This window comes from Pagrus major, chromosome 21 (assembly GCF_040436345.1).
Source record: "Pagrus major chromosome 21, Pma_NU_1.0".
Taxonomy (NCBI): domain Eukaryota; kingdom Metazoa; phylum Chordata; class Actinopteri; order Spariformes; family Sparidae; genus Pagrus; species Pagrus major.
Genome location: NC_133235.1, coordinates 3,292,687 through 3,316,936, shown reverse-complemented (window position 1 = coordinate 3,316,936; position 24,250 = coordinate 3,292,687). Strand labels below are relative to the sequence as shown.

At 41.9% G+C, this 24,250-nt stretch overlaps 1 protein-coding gene across 1 annotated transcript in view; it reads left to right on the top strand.

Annotated features, from left to right (window-relative positions):
- Positions 1–24,250, top strand: part of LOC141016457 (voltage-gated inwardly rectifying potassium channel KCNH6-like) — a 67,644-nt gene that overhangs the window by 4,549 nt on the left and 38,845 nt on the right. Inside the window, exons 3-5 of the mRNA XM_073490833.1 lie at positions 16,002–16,166; positions 21,349–21,796; positions 23,496–23,668. Coding sequence (XP_073346934.1) covers positions 16,002–16,166; positions 21,349–21,796; positions 23,496–23,668 — 786 coding nt within the window. The remainder of the gene's footprint in view (positions 1–16,001; positions 16,167–21,348; positions 21,797–23,495; positions 23,669–24,250) is intronic.

Here is a 24,250-nt window from a genome sequence, read left to right as displayed (position 1 = left end):
AGGTTTGTCTTCCATTACGAGGTCTGGCAATGTAACAACTCCAGTAGAATAAATTACAGGAGTAGAGCAGCCAAGTAGTTTAGATAACGTTAAGTGGCATTTTTTGTACTTCTGGTGTGATCATGTTCTCCACCTGGCAGCACACACTACTGTTCTATGAAAGTGTGTCTCCAGATCTCGTCTTACCAGGCTAGATCTATAAAGTAGAAAACAAGACCTAAGAACAAAAATCATGATCCTTTTTTATTCTAATTTATTTTTAAAAATATTTTCAGACTCACTTGTTTTTCAAAGGACAATCAAAATCAGTGGCAACTCAATAGGGGGTGCTAGAGGTGACATAATTCCGGCCCCGGGCGAAAAAATCTTTTCACTGTAATCACTGTCAAATCACTCACTGTAATACAGATACAGATAGCAGCGCACTGGGTGCTGACTTTCACCGCCCCAAGGCCGTGATAGACAGCGCGAGAAGAAGTTTACGTAGGAGCAGATGATGTAGAAGTTCGTAGAGAGTTGGAGGAGCCTTGAAAGAAATTTCAACGCCGTTTGAGAGGAGAACACTGCAGGAAAAACTTGGAGTGAAAGAGCTCGGACCTGACCAGCAGGACATCGTGATAAAACAACAGTTCACCCCGTCTTTTTCATGAGGCTGGTTTGCGAAGAAATCATGGCTAACTGCATGCAGTGAGGTCGGCACTTTATTTTGCTATCCCTGCCTCATTCTTCAAACAACAGGAACGGAAACCAGCATGGATCCAGTCAGGTAGGACTGATTTGAAGCACTTTCCAGAAAAAGTGAAAAGACATGAACAAGCTAAGAGGCACATGGAAAATGCTATGCTATGCTATGGCACGTTTGGTAGAGTAAATATTGCTGCTCAGCTTAAAGAAGGTTACAGGATAGGGATCCGAAGACAACGAGGAGGGTGACAAAAGCAGGCGCATCTTGTCTAAAGTAATACACTGTGTAAAGTTCTGTGGTGTGTTTGAGCTCGCCCTGCGTGGCCATGATGAAAGTGGATGCTTAGAAAATCTGGGTGTTTTCAGAGGACTTGTGGATTTTGTAGCATCACTAGATGCAGCAGTACAAGAACATCTGCAGAGTGCTGCTGTGTTTGAAGGAACATCTGAGACAGGACGGAATGAACCCCTGGACTGCATGCTCTCAGTTTTGAGAGAGCACATCAGTGCAGTGCTGACTTTGTTTTAAGTCATTTTAATGATTTTTCAAGGTAAACTGTGAAACATTTGCTGTTTCCAGCTTCTTGAATGTAATTTTTTGCTGCTGTACTTCTTGTCATTTATGATAATAAATAGTAGAGTCTTTAGGTTTTGGTCTCATCATTTGACAAGCAGTGCTTGGGAATTTGTAAGTAAAACAAAGATTGAGATTTTAATAAGGGTCATTTTAATTTGGTAAGTATACTTTTCTGTGGAAAAATATCAGGCAAATATTACTGTTCCAAGTAGTATTTTTATTTTAATTTGATTAAATAGACTGGTGTGATGCACCAGTAGGGTGCTTTCACATGTCCTACTGGTTATAGTGCGTCTGACAAATGACTTTTACATATTGTGCCCAGTGCGTGCCGTTAGAGACTATGTAGATGCAAACGGGGGTCTGAACAACTATTACGGAGTAACTAAGAAAGGGTGTGCTCTCTCAAAACCCATTGGATTGTGGATGTCATCACCTTTTCATGTGGCGTGAATGGCCATCCTGTACCATCCGGCGTGAAGCGCCACTCTGTTATCGGCCATCCTGAGGGGTTACTTCAGCCAAGTTCATCTGCTTCAACCTTTAGAGACAGGTGTTTGGGACTTTGCTGTAATAAGTCATCCAGTGTTAAGCTCTGCTTCTGGTGATCTAGGGTGAATAGAACCTTGGTTACATAGGTAACCCTTGTTTGTCATTGCCCATCAAAACTGCACCTGTCAGTTTTTCTGATAGGCTGTTATGTTGAAGGTTTGTTTAGACTAAAACTACTTGATTAAAGGAATAGTTCATTCTAGAACGAAATTCAGTCATTATCGACTCACCGTCATGCTGAGAAGTCCGGTGTAGTTTCTTATTCCTCAAAGTGCAGCTGGAGACCTGCGGGGGTACCCTCCTGCAGCAAAAATCCATATAACGGGCGTAAATGGTGTCCGAGATGAAAAGGTCCATAAAACTACACAAAAACTTTGTAATATTCCTCCATACTGCTCGTCAGCTGCAATCCAAGTGTCCTGAAGTAGCGACATCCAGAGTTAAACTGAAACAACGTCATTTAGTTCATTTTTCTAGCCTCAACAGTCACTATACTATTGTGGCGACACAAGGGTTATTACTATGTCCTGTACCAAATACCAACAACGCCACTTTGGGTTAGGGCCCAAGGACCTGTATGGAATTATTCAATCAATAATTATTACTATTGCTATGATAAAAGGACACTCAGGTTCGTTCACTCAGGGAGGGCAGGAGACGGAGTTCAATTGTCAAATACAAAGTTTTATTAATTAAAATAAGCACAAGGGTTTGGCACTGTAAACAGAAAAGGAGAAGGGAGCCCAACTGGAGAAAGGGGGGATTCAGGCTGAGGCTTACCGTCTGGAAGAGGGGTTTGATAGGGGAAGTGACATCCAAAAGAAAAAGGAGACCACCCCACTCATACAGCAAAAAGGTGACGTGTAAACAAAATCTTGAACAGGGATCACACAGCACACAAGGGATCACCAACACCCAGGGGAACCACCACCACCACTATCGGCCTTCAGCACTAGGGGAAGGAATAGAAATACAATTAGGAGGGCTCAAAATTAAAGGAAAACAAACAATTTCCGTAATGTGTGCCAACAGACTGTAAATGATCAATTAATGCGCTGAAAAAGTATTGAATTGAATGAATGATAAATCAACCACACATAAGAGACAAAATAAATCAAAAGAGTCTCCGGCCAGAGATATTAAATCAACAATTAACCATAATTAATCAGTTCTGACACAAATAAGGGAGGGCTCAAACATTTACTAAGGAAATTCAGCAAAGCAGCAGTAGAGTAGCAGTGGTAGTGTCGCAGTGGCCAAGTAGCCAGGATTGATCAGCCGCGCTTACTTAGCTTGAGCGTCTATTGTTATAAGTCCGGGTGCATTTGCGTCCTGTCCAAAGAGGGAGAGGGGTGAAGAGAAACATGCACAGCGGGGGAAGACAGCCACCATGCAGCACACGACCAGCAGACTGTTGGAGGGAGAGGAGTGGAAGGGGAGCTTAGCACCTGTCTACAGCAATAAATGACAGAAGCACGTCTTAACTCACCAATGCTCTGGTCGGCAGCGGTGAACAACCCCAGCTTATCGCCTCGACCGCGGTGGAGACGCCGGATCTATTAAAGGATCACGGTTTAAATTACATGAAACACGGACTAATGTACACAAAACAGCATGGCAATGTGCGCCTACCTGTGCTCGGATGCTAGCGGCGAGTACAACGACCCAGAAGTGGATGGGCCGAAGAGGCAGGAAGCGAGAGGTCAGGAGGGGGGACACGGCCTACTTTTATCCCCTCAGTATGTGCAACGATTGGCTAATAAGCCAGAGGGGAAGTTTGATATTACAGTGGTGCCCCATACCACTACACTATATTTGCCTGGAGGCACGCTCCCGCGTGCACGCGAGTCTCCCTCACAGCTGCTTGCACTACGGAAGCCGCGCCAGACAAGATCAACGAGAACTCGCGATAGATACACCGGTATTTACATCCAGCTGTGAGCGACCGAGCGACACACAAACACAAGAGGGATCTGCCTGCACTAGTGATTTGAAACTTTGAAACTCACAGCAGGATGTAAATACCGGTGTGTATCTATTGCACACCGATAGATAGGGTGTGTCGATAATGACTGAATTTTGTTCTAGAGTGAACTATTCCTTTAAGGTTATTGAATGACTCTTGTCATTGTTCAAAGCATTGAGGAAGGAAAGTGATATGAACCAGCAGTCACACACTATTTCATTTATCCACCCAGATCCCTGAAAGGTTTTGTGGCACTGAAACAACTCCACAGTACTTCTAGGTGTTCTTTGAAACTGTTCAGGGAACTGCATTACCAGGCTCATACTTTCATTATAACATTAATTCCTCTTCTATAGACAGAACATTACAGCCTATGTAAACAATAACAAATGACTGTGTTCATTAGTATAGGCCTTTGATTAACGAGAAAACAGCGTCATAAAAGAGTGCCAGATTCACACACCAGACATTACTGTATTAAGCTGAATAGGTCAAATACACTCAACAAAAACATGAACAGCACTTTTTGCTCCCATTTTTAGTTAAAGTAAAAGATTTCAAACTTTTTTGAAACACACGACACAGAACACACACACGCAAGTTTTGAGGGAGTGTGCAGTTGGCATGCTGACTGCACGCATGTTCATCAGAGCTGCTATCCATGAACTGAATGTTCATTTCACTACCATAATCTGTCTAAGTTATTTCTGTGCCAGTACATCCAACAGGCCTTACAATCATAGACCATGTGTAACCACGCCTGCCTAGGATGATACATCTGGCTTGTTCACCTGCCACCAAGGCAGCTGATGCAACAGTTGGCTTGCAAAACCAAAAAATTGCCACACAAGCTTTCTGAAACTGTCTCAGCTCATTTGCATGCCCTTTGTCCTCAGGGTATTGACATGACTGCCTTTCAACACTGGAACCGACTTGTTTGGGAAAATACTTCCTTTCAGTGGTGTCTGGCACTTTGGAGAACACTTCTCTTCACAGATGAATTCCTGTTTTCACTGTACCATGCAGATGGCATCGCTCCTAATGCAGACCCAGCAGAAAACGTATTAGTGGGTGGGCATTACAGTTTTACATTTACCATAGAAGACATTCCTGCAGTCAGCATGCTCTGCACTCCCTCATAACATAGGACATTTGTGCCATTGTGTTGTGTACTAAAACTGTGCATTTAAAAGAGGCCTTTGTTTTGTGACCAGTCCGAGGCACACCTCTGCAAACATTATGCTGTTTAATCTGCATCTTGATATACCACACCTGTCAGGTGGATGGATTATCTTGAAAAAAGGAGAAGTGACCACCATCACATATTTTAACAAATCTGTGCTCAAAATCTGAGAGAAATTATTGTTTTGTGTGCACAGAAAAACCTTGGATCTTTGACTTGAAAATAAAAGCGTTTATGTTTTTACCAAGTGTAGATCATCATAGAAGCCATGTCCTTACGACCATCAACCTTTGACATGATAATTTATATTGTTATTACGTGAAAAGTATCGCGTTAAAATGAAATAATTTATATTGTTATAATGTGAGAAGTAAAAAAATAATATTCCCTTTGAAATGTGTCACATTTTCCCACTTCTCCTCCTGTGCTCTGCAGTGGTGCTAATAATTGGGATCGTGACCTGCAGTTGTCCCAGTAAACAAACTACACTCATCAGCTGTCACAGTCCCTCCTGCCCAGTCAGCCGCTGCTATTCTTTATTATACTCCTCCTCCAGAGCCTCTCTTTGCTGCGGGAGTGCCTCTGGGCGAGAGAGAGTGGACAGGCTGAATGTCTGAAGGGCAGGCTGCCCCTCAACAAGCAGCCTGGTTTGTATGGAGCCGTGGCCCTCTCTGCAGACACTCTGCCTGTCCGCTCTCTCTAGCCCAGAGACACAGCTGAAGGAGTCAGTGTGGGGAAAGTGCAGCTCAAGTGTATCTCTGTATCAAACTAACCACATCAGGGCAGAAGGACACCTGGAGAGAGTCTTGAGAGGAGTTCACTCGGACAAGTAACTGAGATTACTGATTACTTCTTTTTGTTTTCTAGTTAGAGTTAGAGTAGAGTTTGAGTATAAAATAGATCTTGCAACTATAGAGGTTGCTCTAAAATTTGGAGGTTTGGCAGATTATCACAGATTATTCATTTGATAATTGTTATTATAATTATTATAAATATTATTATTTAATGAATTTATGGCAGCACACATGGGTGCAGCTATGCTTAGCTTTTAATGACAATAAAGGCATTCTGATTCTCTGATAGTAGTGTTGAGTGTAGTATCTGCAATATGGACAGTGTAGTATCTGCAATACAATAACTTTCTTTGCACTGATAAACTCCAGTCTGCGATACACTTCATACACTTCACTTCACAGAGTATCATCAGGCTTCATGATCAAACAGACTGATAGCTGTCTCTATGAATGGGTCCAAGGCTGGTTGAATGGGCATTGATAGATCCGCGTTATAGACACTTGTCTCATTAATGAAATGTCTTTACCCTCAAATGCAGTGCATCTTTACAAACAATGGTGAAGTAATGGGACCTTGGTCAAATCTCTAGCCAGTGTGCAGGACATGTCCTTCCCTCTGCATCTCCTTGCAGTTCGCATTAGTTCTGTCTGTTGACCGTGTTGTTGCTGTGGTTGCTTTGACAGTATGTTGGTGTTCAAATTTGCCATCTGTTGCAGTGTAAAACTTTCTCGAATAGTTAACCATATACAACATTGGATGACCCTTAAAAGCAATTAAAACAGGTTTTACAGGAAGTGGGATAAGCAAAAATACACTTACATGTTCTTGTTCAATACGTGAGAGGCACATGTTTTGTGCCATGGTGATCCCAGTTCATTGCAGAAGGCCAACTGTACTAGAGTGCAAGTCACGTGGAGTCCACCTCCGCCTGAGACCACCTTTATCTCATTATAATGTGAAACTATACATACATATAACAATATAAATTATCACGTTTTAACGATAAACTTTTCACATTCTGACGTGATAATGTTTTTTTTTTCTTGTTTGGCAGCAATCCGTATGACAATACAGTAATCCCAGCAGCAAAGAACTCCCAGAATGCTCCTTTTAAACAAGGGTGCTGATTGCGTAACAAGCTGCTGCCTTAGGAAACCATGTGCTGACACAAATTTACCCTACACTTTGAAAACTTAGCTATTCTTACCTTTTCGATCACATAGTGGTACAGTCTACTCTGAAATATGAAGATGACGAGATTGACCGAAAAACCATCCAAGATAGGAGTTGCTACTTTGTAAGTAAAGCTTTGCTGTTATGATCTTAGCTTTTTTTATATTCAAAGAACAATTAATAAAAGAAGTATCTGTCATCTGATACATAACATAAGCTCTATGATAATGCAGAGATTTGGAGAGGGGAAAAAGAAAACTGGACGAGAGAATGGAATTCGTGTTAGAATGGCAGGGAGGAAGAGTGTGGTGTGAGACGGAATGAGAAGCAGAGTGTGTGTGTGTGTGTGTGTGCGCGCGTGTGAGGGATGTGGGTAATCTTTTGGGTCTTTGCATTAATCTTTAATCCATTAGTTTATAATTTATTTCGGCTTATATGGTATTAATGCTCTTATAAAAACTATGATCCTATTTCTCTCATTGTCCTGAAAGACAAACGTCCTTCACAACGGCCTCCAGGAGAGATTAATCTGGGCTGTAGGGGGAAATAAATACATCACCATTCTCTAACTAGGAAACCTCAAAATGATTCTGCAATCTATGAATATATCACCTTTCATGTAGTGTTTGTCCTGTAGAATCTGCTATGTGTTGAAAACTAAACAAACAAATAAGAGCACAAATTCCACACTTCCTGTGTATGTTCTCTGGCTACACAGAGAGCATATCTGGTGTCATGAATTCCAACTTTTGTCTGTCAGTAGCAGAAGAGAAAGAAGTGTGATGTTGTTGTGTATTAAATATGTTGTGTCACAATCAGCATTATTTGTCAAGTGTGTGTAAGCACACAAGGAATTTGCTTCTCGTTGCTCTTAAACTTCAACAGAAATAGACATATTATCAAAAGGAGAAGCTGTTATGTTGCTCTGCTTGAAGACATCGACAAAAAATAAAAGTAAACAACCGGAATACGAGGCATTTCCTTACAGTGGGTTTCAAACTGATGCACAAGACCAGACTGAGTGTTAACAAGTGAAACATAACGCTTCACAAAAAGTGCCCCCACGACTGACCCGTCCTACTCTAGCTCTGACCTGCGGGTCATGCCATAGTAGGTTTAGCATGCGGGCCCTAAAGTTATTGTCTGGAACCACAGAAGAAAACTGAAACTGCTACACAATGCCAAATTGAGTGAATACACATGGAACACTTTGTTGCACTCCATAGTTTTTCGGCTCCTATATACGTCTCACACACATCTGTGGCTGAGCTCAGTAGAAAGTTTGGTGCACACAAGAAGAGATCAGACCATCTGAGTTACCACCGCTAGCCAACCCTTGGCATTGCACCAGATTGTTCCGCTGTTTGGTAGGCTTCATTCAGACCAAATCGGGTGTCGCAGCAATTAGCCACAGGGTGGTGCCGTGGTGTGGAAGTGTCTTTTTTGTAATTATTTATTTTTGTTTTGTTTAATTCTGTTTTAATAGGACCAATGCAGTTTAACATAGTTCCAACACAGAGTATTCAATTGTGTGCTGCACAGAAAGCTTATACCCAGCAAGCTACTAGTTGACTATGTGTAACCCGTTTTCAGCGAAAAGAATCTTGAAATTGTTTAGATTTAGTTTTGGCCACTGCATCTGGCAGGGTGTATGATTTCATCACGTAAGAAAAGTCAACAGTGATTACAAGGTGAAATCAAGGCAAATAATGTAATTACCACATCTTGGCTACATCCCTGATTTAAAATGCAGTTACAACAACAATGTGTCACAATGCACAAATTTCATTCAAATTACACATCATTTTTATAATTTGCTCATTTGTAGGTTTTGAGTATTTTTCCAAAGTCACTGGCAGGTGAAATGTGGTGTACATGAAGACGTAATTTCAACGCATTTAATGTGTCATTTAAAATGTCATAAGTATGGCAATGTTTTAGCCTAGATATCAGGTTTAAGTATAGATGGCTATTATATGTGTTTTGGACATAAAATTGCTTGCTGGGTAGCTATTGCTAATTTTCAACTCGTGTCCCTAGTTGGGTTTTTACATGTACGGCATTATTATTTTAATTATTCCATGGCCCATTGTGAAGTGTTGTGAAGTTTCGCTCCCCAATCCAGAAGGTGGCAGTAACGTACCACACACCAGTTTGACAACTGCCATTCAACAACAAAGGTAAAGCTGCTATGTCACTCTACTACTATCATGATGGTCTTACAAATGATTGGTTTTCCACATCAACAGATTATTAAAAGACCAGGATGTGAGCCATATCATTACTGTGGTGTTAAAAAGAAATTTAAATAAAAATGCTTTACATTGAGAAGAATGTACTGTTGTACAACAATACCAGTGTTGTGTGAGGGCGCTATGTTGTCATGGTTTGTTGCTTGAAAAGGGCGCCAAGAGAGTTTGGAGGCACCAGTGTTTACAAGGAGTTACTCAAGTGTAGATGTGTTTTTCCACCTGTCTCCTAATAAAGTAGCCATCGTTTGCTAATATTTAATAATATTTAATATTTCCCAGCTCAGGCCTGGTGGAATCTGGGGTTCAGAAATAGACTCGGCACGTATTCTCTGCAGAGAACGCTGTTGAAGTGTTCAGTAGCAACGCGTCAATTCCGGCAACTGAGTTGGAGCTGTAACGCAGCTGAGACGGGCCCGCAGGAATCTGGGGATTACAGATGCACTGGCCAAGGACACATGACAGACAAATGCTGTCTAACGTAGGTGGAATGCTTGGCATGTAAGAAGAAAGGATACATTGCCAAGGCTTGCTGTTCCCTACATGAAAGGGAAAAAAGATTGCAGATCAAATGGACCAAGCACCTGGATGCTATGGCCCAGATGAATAACAGCGACGGGAATAAAGTGCGCCGGTGGTAGAGGCTGCCACCTGTCTGTCAAGCCGGAGCAACAGAAAGCCAGAACTCTAAAGTCTAAACCAGCACCGGGCTTTGTCTTGGAGTACCGGGTCAGAGGGGTTGAAGTGTTTTCCATAGCAACTGAAAGTGAGGACACTGTTTCTGAAAGTGATACAGAGAAACAATATTATGTGCATGTTACGGTAAATGAGTAACGATTAAAAATGGAAGTAGTAGGAGCAGCAGTGTCTGTGATATTAGAAAAGCTGTACAAAAAAGGACAAACAGGTAGGTTTAAGTAGGTGAAGTTGATGCCTGCAAATCTACAGAAGAGAACCTGCAGTAAGCAGTCACTGAGGCTGCATCCAAATGTCTTTGTGGGCACATTTGCAGGAAGTCCTTAGACTGAGATGGAGCATTTTTTGTAAAGGTGAACAGTCACAGACTTAACATGCTTCTGGTCAAAGATAATGATACAACCTTGCTGGGAAGAGACTGGTTCTAGAAGTTTAAACTTGACTGGTCTTCTGTAAAAGGAGTTTTGTGAGCCCAATCTAGGGAAGGTGACAAGGACCAAAGCCAAACTCCATGTAATATCAGGGGCATTCTCATCGCAACACCTGATTTAGTCTGAACAAGGCCTTAGGCTGCCTGTCTTTAAAACACAGTTACTCTTCCAAAGCAACCACATATGAACAGTTAGGCAGGGGTTGTTGCACAATGGGGATATAGTTTACCACTAAATACATAATGCTCATTATGACTGTATTTAAATTGCACTTTCATACATGGCAGGATTCCTGACGATATTATTTACATTCTTACATCAGTGCAGTTCATGAGAACACAAGGCAACTTTTAAATAATAGTTGTAAATGAAAAGTATACCCTCTTTCTTTAAAAGAATATATTTTTCCCTCATCAAATATTTATAATAATTTGTTCAAAAAGAAAAAAAAACTCACTCCACTGATGGTGTGGAAAAACATAGTAAAGCCAGTAAACAACGTTCACAATAACAATACCCATAGCACACACAATGTGAGCGCCCACAAAAGCAGTAATGGATTACTTTTATGAAAAACTAACTACATAACGGATTACTTGAATTGCAGAACTAATGTGTTATGTTTCAACAAAAAAGTACTCTAAGGAAGTTACCTCCAACACTGACCATAAGCACTCATGTGACATTATTTTGTAGGAAAATGTCCCCAAAATCTAGCTGATTGATGACCCTGGAATTTTGGCTGTATTCTGACTGGCTGTCAGTGTTTCTAGTGATCATCAGATCACTCTGAAAGTGATCCCAATGATATATGGGTTTAAAGCCTGCAACTCCTCTCCAGAGAGGTGAAAAGTCTTCAACAAACTGAAACAAGTCCAGTTGCCTACAATCGGTCCCCACTATGACTGCCGTTATAGTTGTGATGTGGCCTCTGCCATCCACTTTAATTAGTAAGATTTTTAAAACAATCTATTTATATCATGCATTGTTCTGAACTTAAGTCACAATGTCAAATCCTTATTATATATTCAGCGATTACCAGTCTGTGGGGACCAAATTGTGAATTATTTTTCATTGTCTTACATAACATGCATTATATGGCCATATATTATATGGCTCATTGAGCCTCTTTGTGAGTCTTCATTGGATCTAAAGTCGTATACCCTTAAATCAGATGTTGCTTTAACTAGCTGCTGGTGTGAATGTTTCTCAAATCCTCCACCTGCATTAAACTCAGACAGTGACATACAAAGCAGTCTGATCATTGAATTCTTCCCCATAATCAGCCATTAATCCAGATTTGTCTGGATTCAATCATAAAGTAGTCACTCCTGATGGAAGTCATTTTTGTATTGAATTAGGTCAGTACACCTCATGGTTTAGTCTCAATGTTGGCTCATAGTTTCAGGATTATCACAATGGAAGCATGCCTGGCTATATTGTTTGTGTGTGTGTGTGTGTGTGTGTGTGTGTGTAATATCTTAAAAAGCACTATAGCAGATGGTCTTCCAGTCATTTCATTGTGATATCATTATTGAGGTAGAATAAGTTAAATGTAGCGACATTAATCCATCCTGGTTGTTAATTTAGTCCCAACACCAACCCCCCTCTCCTGTCTCTAACAACCTGTTCATACACTCACAAAGGCTGCTGCACTGGATTCTGTCTTGTCCATCTATTACATTCTATTTCACTAGCTAGGACACTGATGTAGGTTTAATGTGTGTTCAGAATGTTTTTGATAAAGATTGCAGCTGAATGGTTGTAGAGAGGGAGGGTAAAGATTTTGTCGCTAGACTTGTCTGGGATGATTTACAGGTGGTAAGGCAGAGAGACACTCAGTGTGGGGCCCAAACTGATTACAGGCCCCCAAAAGAGTCAGATTTGAATTGAGCTGAGTTGAGTGTGGGCTTCCTGGAGATCATGAAGGTTGTTGTATAGGAGCAATATGTCTGAGAATACCAACACTAGAGGATCTGGATGGTCTGGTCTGAAATGCCCAGTCTAGCAGCTGTGGAAGCTGGGCCAATACAGAAGGTATGCTTCCTGCAGTGTTCTGATTATAAACCTAAAATTCAGAGGACTTGGTGCAGATACTTTTGGAACCAGAATTGAGTCGTCATGGTGGATCTGATGCACTGAAGAAAGTAAATGGAATAATGAAGAAGGAGGATTATCTCCAAATTCTTCAGGAAAACCTAAATTCATCAGCAGCAGATTGGCTCTTGGGTGCAGTTTTGTGTTCCAACAGGACAATGATCCAAACACACATCAGAGGTGGTAAATGAACGGATCAATCAGACCAGAATTGAGGTTTTGGAATGACCTTCCCAAAGTCCTGACTTGAACCCCATCAGAACATGTGGACTGTGCTGAAGAAACAAGTCTGTGCCAGGAAGACAACAAATTTTGTTGAACTTGACAGATTCTGTCAAGAGGAGCGGTTAAATATTCCTCCAGAGAACGACCAGAAGCTTGTGGATGGAGATCAAAAGAACCTAGCTGAGGTGAAAATGGCCGAGAGACGTTTAACCAAATATTAGAATTACTGTATGTATATTAATGATCCAGCAGATTTGGTCACATGTTCAGAAGACCTATAATAAATTAATTATTGAACCAAACTTCATTAATGTTTTTGAGACAAAGTAGTTTGTGTTCCACTCATTCATCACAGAAACATGAGAGCTGTAGAAATCACAGGAACTGAAGACTTACATGATGAACATGCTCTTTAAGAGTGTATGTAAACTTTTGACCACGACTGTACATTGTAAAAAGTTTTATCGGTGGTTTGATCTAGAGCCCGATCAGGCCCAAAAAATCAAGCCCGACCCTACCCGAGCCTGTGTGCGTTGTGTCCGAGCCCGGCCCGACACATTAACTGTAATTATGAGCCCGATGTAAACAATTTTTTAATACGTGGTGTAACAGTCTGAGTTATTCAATGTAGCGCCACTAGGTGGTGCCTCCTTTTGTTTAGTGGGTAATGTAACCTGTACAATGAAGAAGAGCAGGTGTACTTCCGCTCCCCGTGAAAAAGGATACTGCCGACAGATCGAAGACTCCCCATTTTATTTTGTCTTTATTTTGTAAAGTGTTGGTACAAGAACCTCGGCCTGTGTTTGTTTGCGTGTATGCCTGTAACATCTAGTGCCTTAGAGACCTGGCATGGTATGGTCAGTATTATGAATAAAAGTGCTGTGCAGAAACCCCCACATGTTGCCTGCCGTCTCTTGAGTAACCGGAGCCACCCGCACTAAAGTGGACCATCACCTTCCCCTTCACCAGCCCATGTTGAACTACAGAAATCTGTTTAGAATTATCTTAATGAATAATGCAACAAGGACGAAGCATGTAAACTGCGTTGTTTGTTTATTCAGAACAGAATGGATCGCAAATGAATAAAGTAATGATTAAAAAAAAACAAACATACACAAATGCTTGATCAAGGGCCCGGCCTGGCCCGGCCCAAGGATAGTGGTGGGAAATATCGACTCGACCCGGTTTGGGTCAAGTCAGGGCTCGGGCTTGGGCAGAGAATCTAAACTCTACGCTAAAATGCCACACACACTGTTCACCTGCTGCTAACAGCTCACTAGTTATCCTCTTGCTATATCAATACAGATTTTCAGTGCCCTGATGTTTTCAACCAGCACAATATATTCACAAGGTCCTGCCAGCCGTTTGTGACTAGGGGGATAGATGGGCCGGTACCCCGGAGCAATTCTCGTAACATCAGGTCTCGCACTGAGAAGCCAGCCAGTGTTAATAACTAGCGCTGACACAGCGCTGTGGAGAGAGAGATCACTATGGTAATAGCAGTAGAAGATGCACTCTGTCATAGTTAGAAATTCATCATTTGGGATATGTTTACATTTTCTGTCGTCTCGAGTGGGTGGGCAATGTAATGCCATTTGTCTCAAGTCCTGTAGCACAAGAGCTAACAGCAACCAGCGCTACCAGCTGACTAAATTAACAACTTACAGCTGACGGAGCTAATAGCCTGCAGTGGAGCTAAACACAGAAGAACTGAGAGTTTCTGTTCAGAGGAACATGAAATGTTAAACCATGAAATGCAGTTAAATGTGACAACACAACAAGTTTACACTCAATAAATGTACTGAAGTATTTTAGCTGAGTACTGTGCGTAGTTTAAAGTACCTCGAGTTTCCACATTCCACATAGCTCATAGGAGATGGCTGCAAAGATAAGGTAAGATAAAACATTATTAATCCTAAAGGAATTCTTATGTCAGAGATTGCTCCAAAAATGTACAGTTCAACCAGTAACAACCAATGGGTTCCCTGGGTCAGGGTCACACACTGGGCTCAGTTTTTATTAGAATAAAGACAAAGCAGCAGTAAAGGTTGGATTTAAGGGTGCACTAGTATGTTCCCTGATTAAATTGCTGTATCTGGCCAGCTGCCTGGTCAGCAAAGTGGACGTAAAACCTGTCCCTCAGAAACATAAGGCCATGTCAAGCACAATAGAAGGGTAGACCAGTTGGAAATATAAGAGGGGTCAGGGAATTGCCAATTTGGCTAGCCTGTGGTGGGGCCCTTTGGGTTGCTGAACATTTGTGCTGCTGTGTTGGCTGAGAGAGAAGAGGTAGAAGCAGAGGCAATATTACTGTTAACGGTTGAAGGAAGAGTATAGAAAGGGATTTTGGGATAGAAGGATGTATGTGTGTTGGGATTTAGTGCAGCCTGCAAACACAGGGATGAAAAGAAAGTGAGTCAGGTCTAGCATAGAGGGGGCAGAGGTGTGGTTGAGGCGTGGCCCTGCACCCCCAACCCTAAGTTTACTAAGTAAGTTAATTTCAAGAGAAGACAGAGGTCTTTATACATAACATCTTTTTTTGACTGAATTAAAGACATGTAAAACATATACATATGTAGTCAATAGTATATATTTCCTATATTATTAAAAAACTAACAACTACCAACCAACCAATCAGCCACAACATTAAAACCACTTACAGGTGAAATGAAAAACATTGATAATCTTGTTACAATGGAGTGTTCTGCCGGAGTGTTCTGGAAACAGGTTCCATGTAGAAACCACTTGACACGCACCACCCACCTAAACACTGCTGCAAATCATGGCATCCACATGAATGCCAGGACCCAAGGATTCTCTGCAGAACATTGTTGACAGCTCTGGGTTTAATGTTGGAACAGTACATATACACAGTGTCATTTCAGACTATATTAAGATAGATAATCGTGAGAAAATACCCCAACACTATGCCAATCATATGTAAACCAGTATAAAAAGGCAACCAGATCATTAAAAGTATTTATGGTGAATATGATAAATAAATGCCACATTTGGTTAATGTTCCACAATGTTGAGTTGTATGATGTTGTAATGTGTAATACGTTATACTAGTATTATTTGTATGAAGTATTATACTGGCTACAGTGGCTAGGCTAACATCAGCCATGTTAGCTTAGCCTAGTTGTAATTTTAGTAGCACATATCCCAACAACAGAACAGACAACAGAAATGCATAGATTCTTTTATTACGATGCACTGTTGGGCTAATTGTCAATAAAGAAAAATATTCAAAATTGCATGCACCTACTGACATATTTAGTTCTCTCTCAGACAGAAGCTTGTCAAGTGTGTGTCAAAATGGAATGTGACTCTTCCTACTTCTATCCTCTTCTATGTCTCTTTGTCCCTGCAGGAGTGTGTTTCCACTGTGTAATAGATGTGGTTCCAGTGAAGAATGAAGATGGCCTGGTCATCATGTTCATACTCAACTTTGAGCTTCCCACTGACCACAGACCAATCAACAGCTCTCCAGCTAGAGAGCTCAACAGAGTGCTGGGTATCCCCTGGCTGACCTTGGGTATGATTCATTTACACCGTCTTCAATCAATTCATACATGCCTTGAGACTGAATCTACATTATACAACACATAGTTCCAATCAAGAAATCTGATGCAATCAATGATCAAATCAGCGTGACAGCACACCGTAAAGAAGGGAGGGAGCACCAGCCAATGTATTTATTATTATACACTGTGTGTGATTTGTGAAAAGATCAGAGTGGGAGGATTTGAAATGTTTTTTCATGAAAATAAATCTCGAACCACAGCCTATATGGACTCTGATGTCCTGTTTGGCTATTTCTATAAGCTGTTTAACTGACATTTAGTTGATTGAAGAAGCATGAACTTGAAAAAAACAATTTCAGATCTTGAACTTAACTACTGCATTTGCAGAAGCTCTCCAACATACTTATATAAGTGATTCATCTAATTACATGAGTTAGTCTTATTTCTTATTAAATTGTCCTTCTGATATAATTGATGGTGCTGTTAAAGTACTGATCGACTGACTCGTTAATACAGGTGCTGTGTGCCTAATGTGCAGCAAGCCGGAGAGAAAATAACCATGGTGAAAATGTTCACAAGTTGTGAATTGTGGAAATTATTACAGCTATCTTTTTTCAATACATTTTGACTTGTGGATTTTTCAATGTTCGAGTTATTTGAAATGTTAGGATCGCATGGAAACTATTCAGCCATGATGTTAAACGCTCCTGCATCCATCGTCAGCTGTTCTGACATTTTGCATTACGCACACAGAGACGCACCGCAGCGCTCCTCCTCTAAGTTGAATAGAGTATTTGCTCATATGCAGTCGAACAGTTTTTGTCATCATCTCTATTGATTATTGATCACTATCAAAGGCAAACTCCATGTAGAAAGATAGGACTGTCAGTACTGTATCTGCACTGTGTAGCTTGTATCAATGGTACCTCCATGCCCCTCCAACTGATCAATGAGAAGTGACGCTTCCTCCAGAGGGAGGATGACTGATTCTTTCCTCTGTACAGCCCCCCAGCAAACAAAAGACGTCATTTATACATCTCAGCTAGATAGAGCCCCAGTTTAGTCCACTATCTGTAACCCACTCTAGCCAAAAGGATCTTGAAATTGTTTAGATTTTGTTTTTGCTACTGCAGCTTGCAGAATGTATGACATTTCATCATGTAAGAAAAATCAACAGTGATTATAAGGTGAAATCGAGGCAAATAATGAATATTATACGTTTTTACAACATCTTGGCTATAGCCCTGATTTAGACTGGCAGCAACAAGCTAATGCTAAATGTGTTTACAACATCAACGTGTCACAAAGCACAAATTTGTGTCATCATTTTTATAACTTCCAGCAGGCAAGGCAGGCCGTCTGTGACTTTAATCTGAAGCGTTATGTTGTACATCACACACGAATGCGCAGAAACAGTTGTAATAGAAGAGAAAACAACAACAGACCCATTGTGAAAGGAGCATCTGTAAAACAGTGATAAAAAACTGTGTCTGCTGCAGAGTCAATTGACCCGGGTGTAACTGCAGAGTGTACACATTGCCATTGCACACAAAAGCCTGATCTTAGCGGGTTTAAGTGGGTTTTCTGAGCAGTGGAAAAGGGGTATTAGAGGGTCAGAAGGTACTGGGTGCTGAGATGTTGTGCAGTCCGATGGCTAATGGTATGAAGGAGCCCCCCAAGCGCTATGAGGCACGTGGTTGGATGAGTCTGTGGCTGAACGTGCTCCTTAGCCGCCTCAGTGGTCTAGGGATTGTGAGAGGGAGTGGGTGGGGTGTAGGAGAGGAAGAGAAAGGGAGAGTGGTAAGAGGAGGAAAGGAGGGGGGAGGGAGGGAGGGAGGGAGGGAGGTGGTGGTCATGGGAAAGAGGGGGCATTTCTAATGTCTCCTTCGATGAAGGCCTCCTTCTTCCTGTTCAACAGGGCTGTTCATTGTTGGGAACGCAGCGGACCATCCTGGTGAGCATTAGCTCCTTGTATGCCTCCTTATTGTTGGTATACAGAAAGTCCCAGTTCGTATACCCTCTAGTGTTACAGGTCACATGAAGTGAAGTTGGTCAGCGTCTTTGAGGTATTAACATGGTTAAAATCTCTTTTTATCATTAGGAGAGGGTTGGGATGCTGTGAATGACGTCACAAGTGCGCACCGCCACTGCTGACGGTTGGGTGTAAACAATAGGTTGGTTTGAGATCGGCCAGTCCTGCGCAGATCATTGCTGCACAATGCATGTCAGTCAGATTTGTGTCTGACTTGATTGCAGCTTTTTGGCTCTGCCCCCTGTGGCTGCCGCCTGGTCTCGTCCACTTTCCAGCCAAATGAGTCTAGTGACAACAATGATGGCTGAGAACTCTCGTGGCAGATTGTATGGTTTCAGTCCAACATCAGGCCTTCGTAATAACAAGTCTCGAGTTACACCATTCGGAGCCAATAAAGACAGCAAGCCCTCCACCTAACTGCTTACTGCTCCGTCTCTGTCCACCTGAAATAGTGTGAAGCCAGCTACTTCCACTGAATAGTCTGGTATTTTCCCGTTCAGCCATGTCTCTGAATAATTGGTGTAAGACACCGCAATCCGGGTGCTCGCTCTGTCTGCTGACCAGGGCAGACCATTCATTCACCTTGTTAGTTAGTGAGCGTACCTTTCCCCATGACCAATGAGGAAATACGGGGCTTGTATCTCCCTGTCCTTTCTGTCTTCTTATTCCTCACCATCGCCCCGTGTTCCTCGCATCCTTCTCCTAAACTCCCCCGGTTGTCCTTAAGATATGCAAGGGGTCGATCCGATCCTGAAAGAGCTTCTCATATGAGTAGGCTAGATCTTGTTGTTGTCCTTTGATGGGTGCAGTGTTCGATGTTTTGCACATTGTTTTACCTCAGTAGTCGTTGGAAAGCGGTCTAAAGTACTTAAACTTCGTATGATTAATAATCTTATTCATTAAATTCGCAAAACGACCTCCTTGACCCTAATCAGTCAGGCTTCAGGACTGCTCACTCCACTGAGACGGCCCCCCTCACAGTGACTGAGTTGCTCCGGGCCGCCAGAGCCTCGTCCCACTCGTCACTCCTCATCCTCCTTGACTTATCCTCTGCGTTTGACACGGTCAACCACCAAATCCTCCTCTTCACTCTGGCCGAACTTGGCATCGCTGACTCTGCTTTAACCTGGCTCGCATCATACCTGACAGAACACACCTTTCAGGTCATGTGGAATGGCTCCTTGTCCAAACCCTGCTCCCTGGAAACTGGTGTCCCTCAAGGCTCAGTACTAGGACATCTTCTGTTTTCACTATACACTGGATCACTAGGCGCTGCAGTCACATCACATGGATTCTCTTACCACTGTTATGCTGACGACACCCAGCTGTTCCTCTCCTTCCCCCATCCTCCAACACCCACGTTGCCACGCGCATCTCAAAATGTCTGGCAGACATCTCCGCTTGGACAACTGCCCATCATCTCAACCTCAACCTTAGTAAATCTGAACTCCTCTTCATCCCGGGGAAAGACTGCCCTCACATGGATCTGTCAGTCACTGTCGAGGATGTCATGGTATCGCCTTCATCGCCTTCATCGACTGCGAGGAACCTGGGTGTAATCCTCGACGACAGACTATCCTGCACCCCCAACATCACCGCGATGGCCCAATCCTGCAGATTTGCCCTCTACAACATCCACAGGATCCGGTCTTTCCTCACAAAGGAAACGATGCAACTCCTGGTTCAATCGCTGGTCATCTCCCGCCTCGACTACTGCAACTCACTCTTGGCTGGACTCCCAGCCTCTGCGACTAAACTGTTGCAACGTATCCAGAATGCTGCAGCGCGCCTCATTTTCAATCTACCCAAACTCTCCCATGTGACCCCCCTCCTCCGTGACCTCCACTGGCTTCCTGTTGCGGCCCGCATCAGATTCAAGACCACGGTGCTGGCCTTCAAGGCCGTCAACCGAACTGCACCCATCTACCTCCAAACACTGATCAGACCACACGCCCCTGCGCGAGCACTTCGCTCTACTACATCAGCTGGCCGGCTGGTACCACCATCGCTAAGAGCAAACAAAGACCGCCCAGCGAAGTCGCAACTCTTCTCTGTTCTGGCACCTCAGTGGTGGAACGAACTCCTGACCAATGTCAGGACAGCAGAGTCACTCGCCATCTTTCGCAAAAGACTCAAGACTCACTTGTTCAGACTTCACCTCGACCCCGCATAGCACTACTCCCTCCCCTCCATGTAATAAAACAATACAGTGCTACAAAAGTTAAAAATAGTAAAAGAAGAGTCTAAGAGCCCTTTGAACCCAATGGCACATTATGCATCATTATTTGCACCACTTCAGTGACATTACCTAATCAAATCAGTATATTGTCAGTTTTTTTTGACATTCATAAGGGAAAAACCTCCAGAAATCTGCTTGAACTTTAAAAGATCAACCTAATTATGTCAAATCTGCCTCATAATCACTATTGACCTCAGTATCAACTGTACAGTAATCCAGGTCAGAGTTATCTGTACAGACATGGTAACAGTGCAACAGGAACTGCTAATAGTTAATGAAGTGCAACTTCATCATGCCAGTAAAGCAAAGTTGGAATCAGGTTTAGACTGCAGCTAACTCACTGAGGGTGTCATGGTAACACTGCTTTTTCGTTTAGATTTCTATAAGTATGATGGAAACCCTGGGGGCAAAAACACACATTCATCCCCGATAGAAATATAATCTAGATATTAGTTTGAGAATTTTGTTTTACATTATTTCGCATTTTTATCTCAACTTTTTACTTTTCAAAATGACAATACAGTATATAACATGCCAAGCTATGGCATGCAGTGACCATTCTATTGAGCTTAAACTTGAAGGGAGTGAAAGCCAGGGTTAATCCCTATAGGAGCTCAGATAACCAAGCAGTAGCCTACTCCTACTCTGGAGCCCTGGGGTAAGGTCCCTCCCCAGGATAACTGTGTGTCTGTTAGTCTATGGTAATTTGATTTCAGTAAGGTCCTTGCCATTTCAGTTTATACTGTGTATAAACTATTGTCATACAATAAACTTGGGGCCTTTGGGCTCCTGGGCAGTTGCTTCCAACAAAACACAACAAAAACCTTTATAGCAACATAAAGTAAAATTGTATTCCACCCTTTCTTTGTTAATTAGATCAAAGAGTAACTGAACCATCACTGTCTTCCTCATCCGCATCCAGCTCGGCGGCAGCGTCTCCGTCTCCTCTTCCGCTCCCTTAGCTCCCATACGGGTGTCCTGTCACAAGACACAGAGCTTAGTGCTCCTTATGCTGACCTCCCTCCCCTTGGACACGAGTCTGTGGCCCTGGACAAACTGCTTTCCCTCCCTGAAAGACAGCAGCTGGAGGATGTAGGAGCTGGACTACTGCTGTGGGACGAAGAACGGGAGGAGGAGAAAGAAGAACGAGTAGGAAGAGGTAGAGAGAGGGACACCTTGGTGGCACCTAGGCGAAGGAGCGAGGGAGACAGAAAGAGACAAGAAGAAGATGCTTGTGGGCTGCTGGTTGATATGAATGCAGGAGGAGGGGGAGGGAGAAGAGGGAGGGACCACACAGGTCTGCCCCCAGCTCCAGCCTCAGCACCCCCAACAATGGCCATGCCACTTGCCTATTCACATGCTCCACAAAGGTAATTAAATATTTACATTTTTGCTTTTTTATTAACATGTTATGTTTGTCATGTTTTCATTTTGACTTATGAAATATAAAATATGTCACTGGTAACCAGTATTTTCAATAATTATGACTTGTCCCGTGATGACACATTTTGCTATTATGATTATTAAGACAGGCAACTATCTTGGTTGTGAATTCCAATAAACACAACTGGCTGTGTTTATGAGTGGCAACCTTTATTGTTTTCCTTGATCTTTTCAGCAACATCATCAACACTGGTTTGTCTCAGATGTTTAGGCAAACTTATTTTTCAGGTTGTGTTTGTGACCTCTACATATACTAATGATACATTCTGGGACAATAATTCCTGTTGGTGACAATGCCTAGAAGTCTCCCTCAGTTCCCTTTCCATAAAGAAAATACAACATGGTCTTAATTTTATTATTATTACATACTTATTTTTTATTAAAATGAGTACAATGATTACATTAAAATTAATAACTTAATAACTACTATTTTAACTAATAAGTAGCAGTAGCAGGGATGTGGAATGTTTTAACATGTCTAGGAAGGAAACCATTTCCATCATAATCAATCATCCAATCAACTATGTGTATGCAAGTGAAGTTTGTAACTACATGGACATTTTTCTTAAAGTTAGGGGGGATAAGGAATCAAACCCCCAACCATGTGGTCTTGAGCCATATACTTTACCAATTCTGCCACAGAGGCACAGATGCAATTACAGGTATAATCAATCATACGATGTGAAGTTTTTGAATACGTAATTTTTCTTAAAGTGGGAAGATGAAAGGAATATTGAACACCTGGCCATGTGATCCTGAGCCATGTATTTTACCCATTCAAAGAAACTACAGATGTAATCAGTCATACAGTCAACCAGGCCTATGCATGTGTGAAGTTTGTCTTACAGTAAAGAGATGGGGACTTGAAACCATTACCGTGGCTTCATGAGACATGTGCTTTATCCACTATGCCATAGAGATTATGTTTGCGTCAGCTAAGGGTCTGGAATAAGGCTGCTCTACTACTAATGGTATTAGAGCACAGCTCCCCCAAACAAGTTTATATTCCATTCTTGTTAAAGCTGTCGTAGTAGTGGCAGCACTGAAGGCTGTAGTAGCTTTAGTAACAGTAGCAGTAGTAGCATCAGTAGTAGTAGCAGTAGTCGTAGTAAAGGTTGTAGTAGTAGCCAGAGGTGGGATTCAAACTGCCAAACTTGTTATCTGTGATGTGCCTCCCATCTCTTCTCTATGGCAAAATGTTGTTGAAAAAAGCTTCACATTTAAAAAGTACAGTCGGTATAAAAACAGTTGAAGCACACCGCAATTAGTGCGTCCCCATTCACATGAAATCATTTGAACAGATTTCTTGGCCTTCTGGGTGTAATTCACTGTTTGATTCCATTATGTTTTGTGTTTGTGGATAGAAAAACTAATTTGTAAATGGTGGAATATTTGTGGATCATGGTTCATGCATTTACAAATAGTTTTGAGACATATCTCTCTCCATGGGAGTAGCAGTATTAGTTGTTTTTACCATCATGGTGACATATGACCATCACCACCACAACCATTATTGTTGTTTTTTCCTCGTGTCATTGTTTTTATTTCTTTTTATTCCATTTTTTTTTACATAGAAGTTGTTGGGTAGATAAGTGTATGAGAAGCTCACAAATCTAAATTCTGTAGGAGAGAGGAGAGAGGACGAGACAGAGACAAAGATGATAAGATCCACGTCAACCATCCTTCAAGCAGATTAGACGGCAGCTGTGTGAGTTTAAAACATTTCTCCTCAGTGGATGACATCAAGAGTGGACAGGGTTACTGGGAAAAGAGGCTGCAGCTGAGACACAGCTGTACTGGTGAGAATAACACTGCATTTAGTCCAATTCAATCCCCTCCTGTATGCAGCACACTGTTTGTGATTGGTGCAATAAGCCACTGAAATGACAATGAAATGAAAAGAAGTATTGCTGAAAAGAAGTATTGCTGATTTTCTTTTTTTTTTTTCCTTGGAAAGAAGAGAAATAATCACGTCCCCTACAAACCAACTTCTGGTCGAAGTAGCTATGTAAAAATTCAGTCAGAAGTTCTGCTCATTGATACTGACTGTACGGTAAAAAGCTATTATAGAGTGAGTCAAAGCTGAAAGTTACCTATTAACTGAAGTTTATCAACAAAGCTATATACATACAGAATTACCTATACATTCATTCTTATTATAAGAAGCTGAAAAAAGGTCTGTCTCCCTCAGTAATTCCCATCCTTACATTTCTGTTTCATTTATGCAATATTTGTAGCAGCAAATAGAAAGAAAAACAAAAGAATGTGAAGAATAACTCTCATGCCCTCATTAGTGGGGGAGACAGGGCGACATCTCACTTGGGTTATTTGGCCAAAAGAACACAACACAACTTGTCAGAAGTAAAAGCTATTTAGCTTTG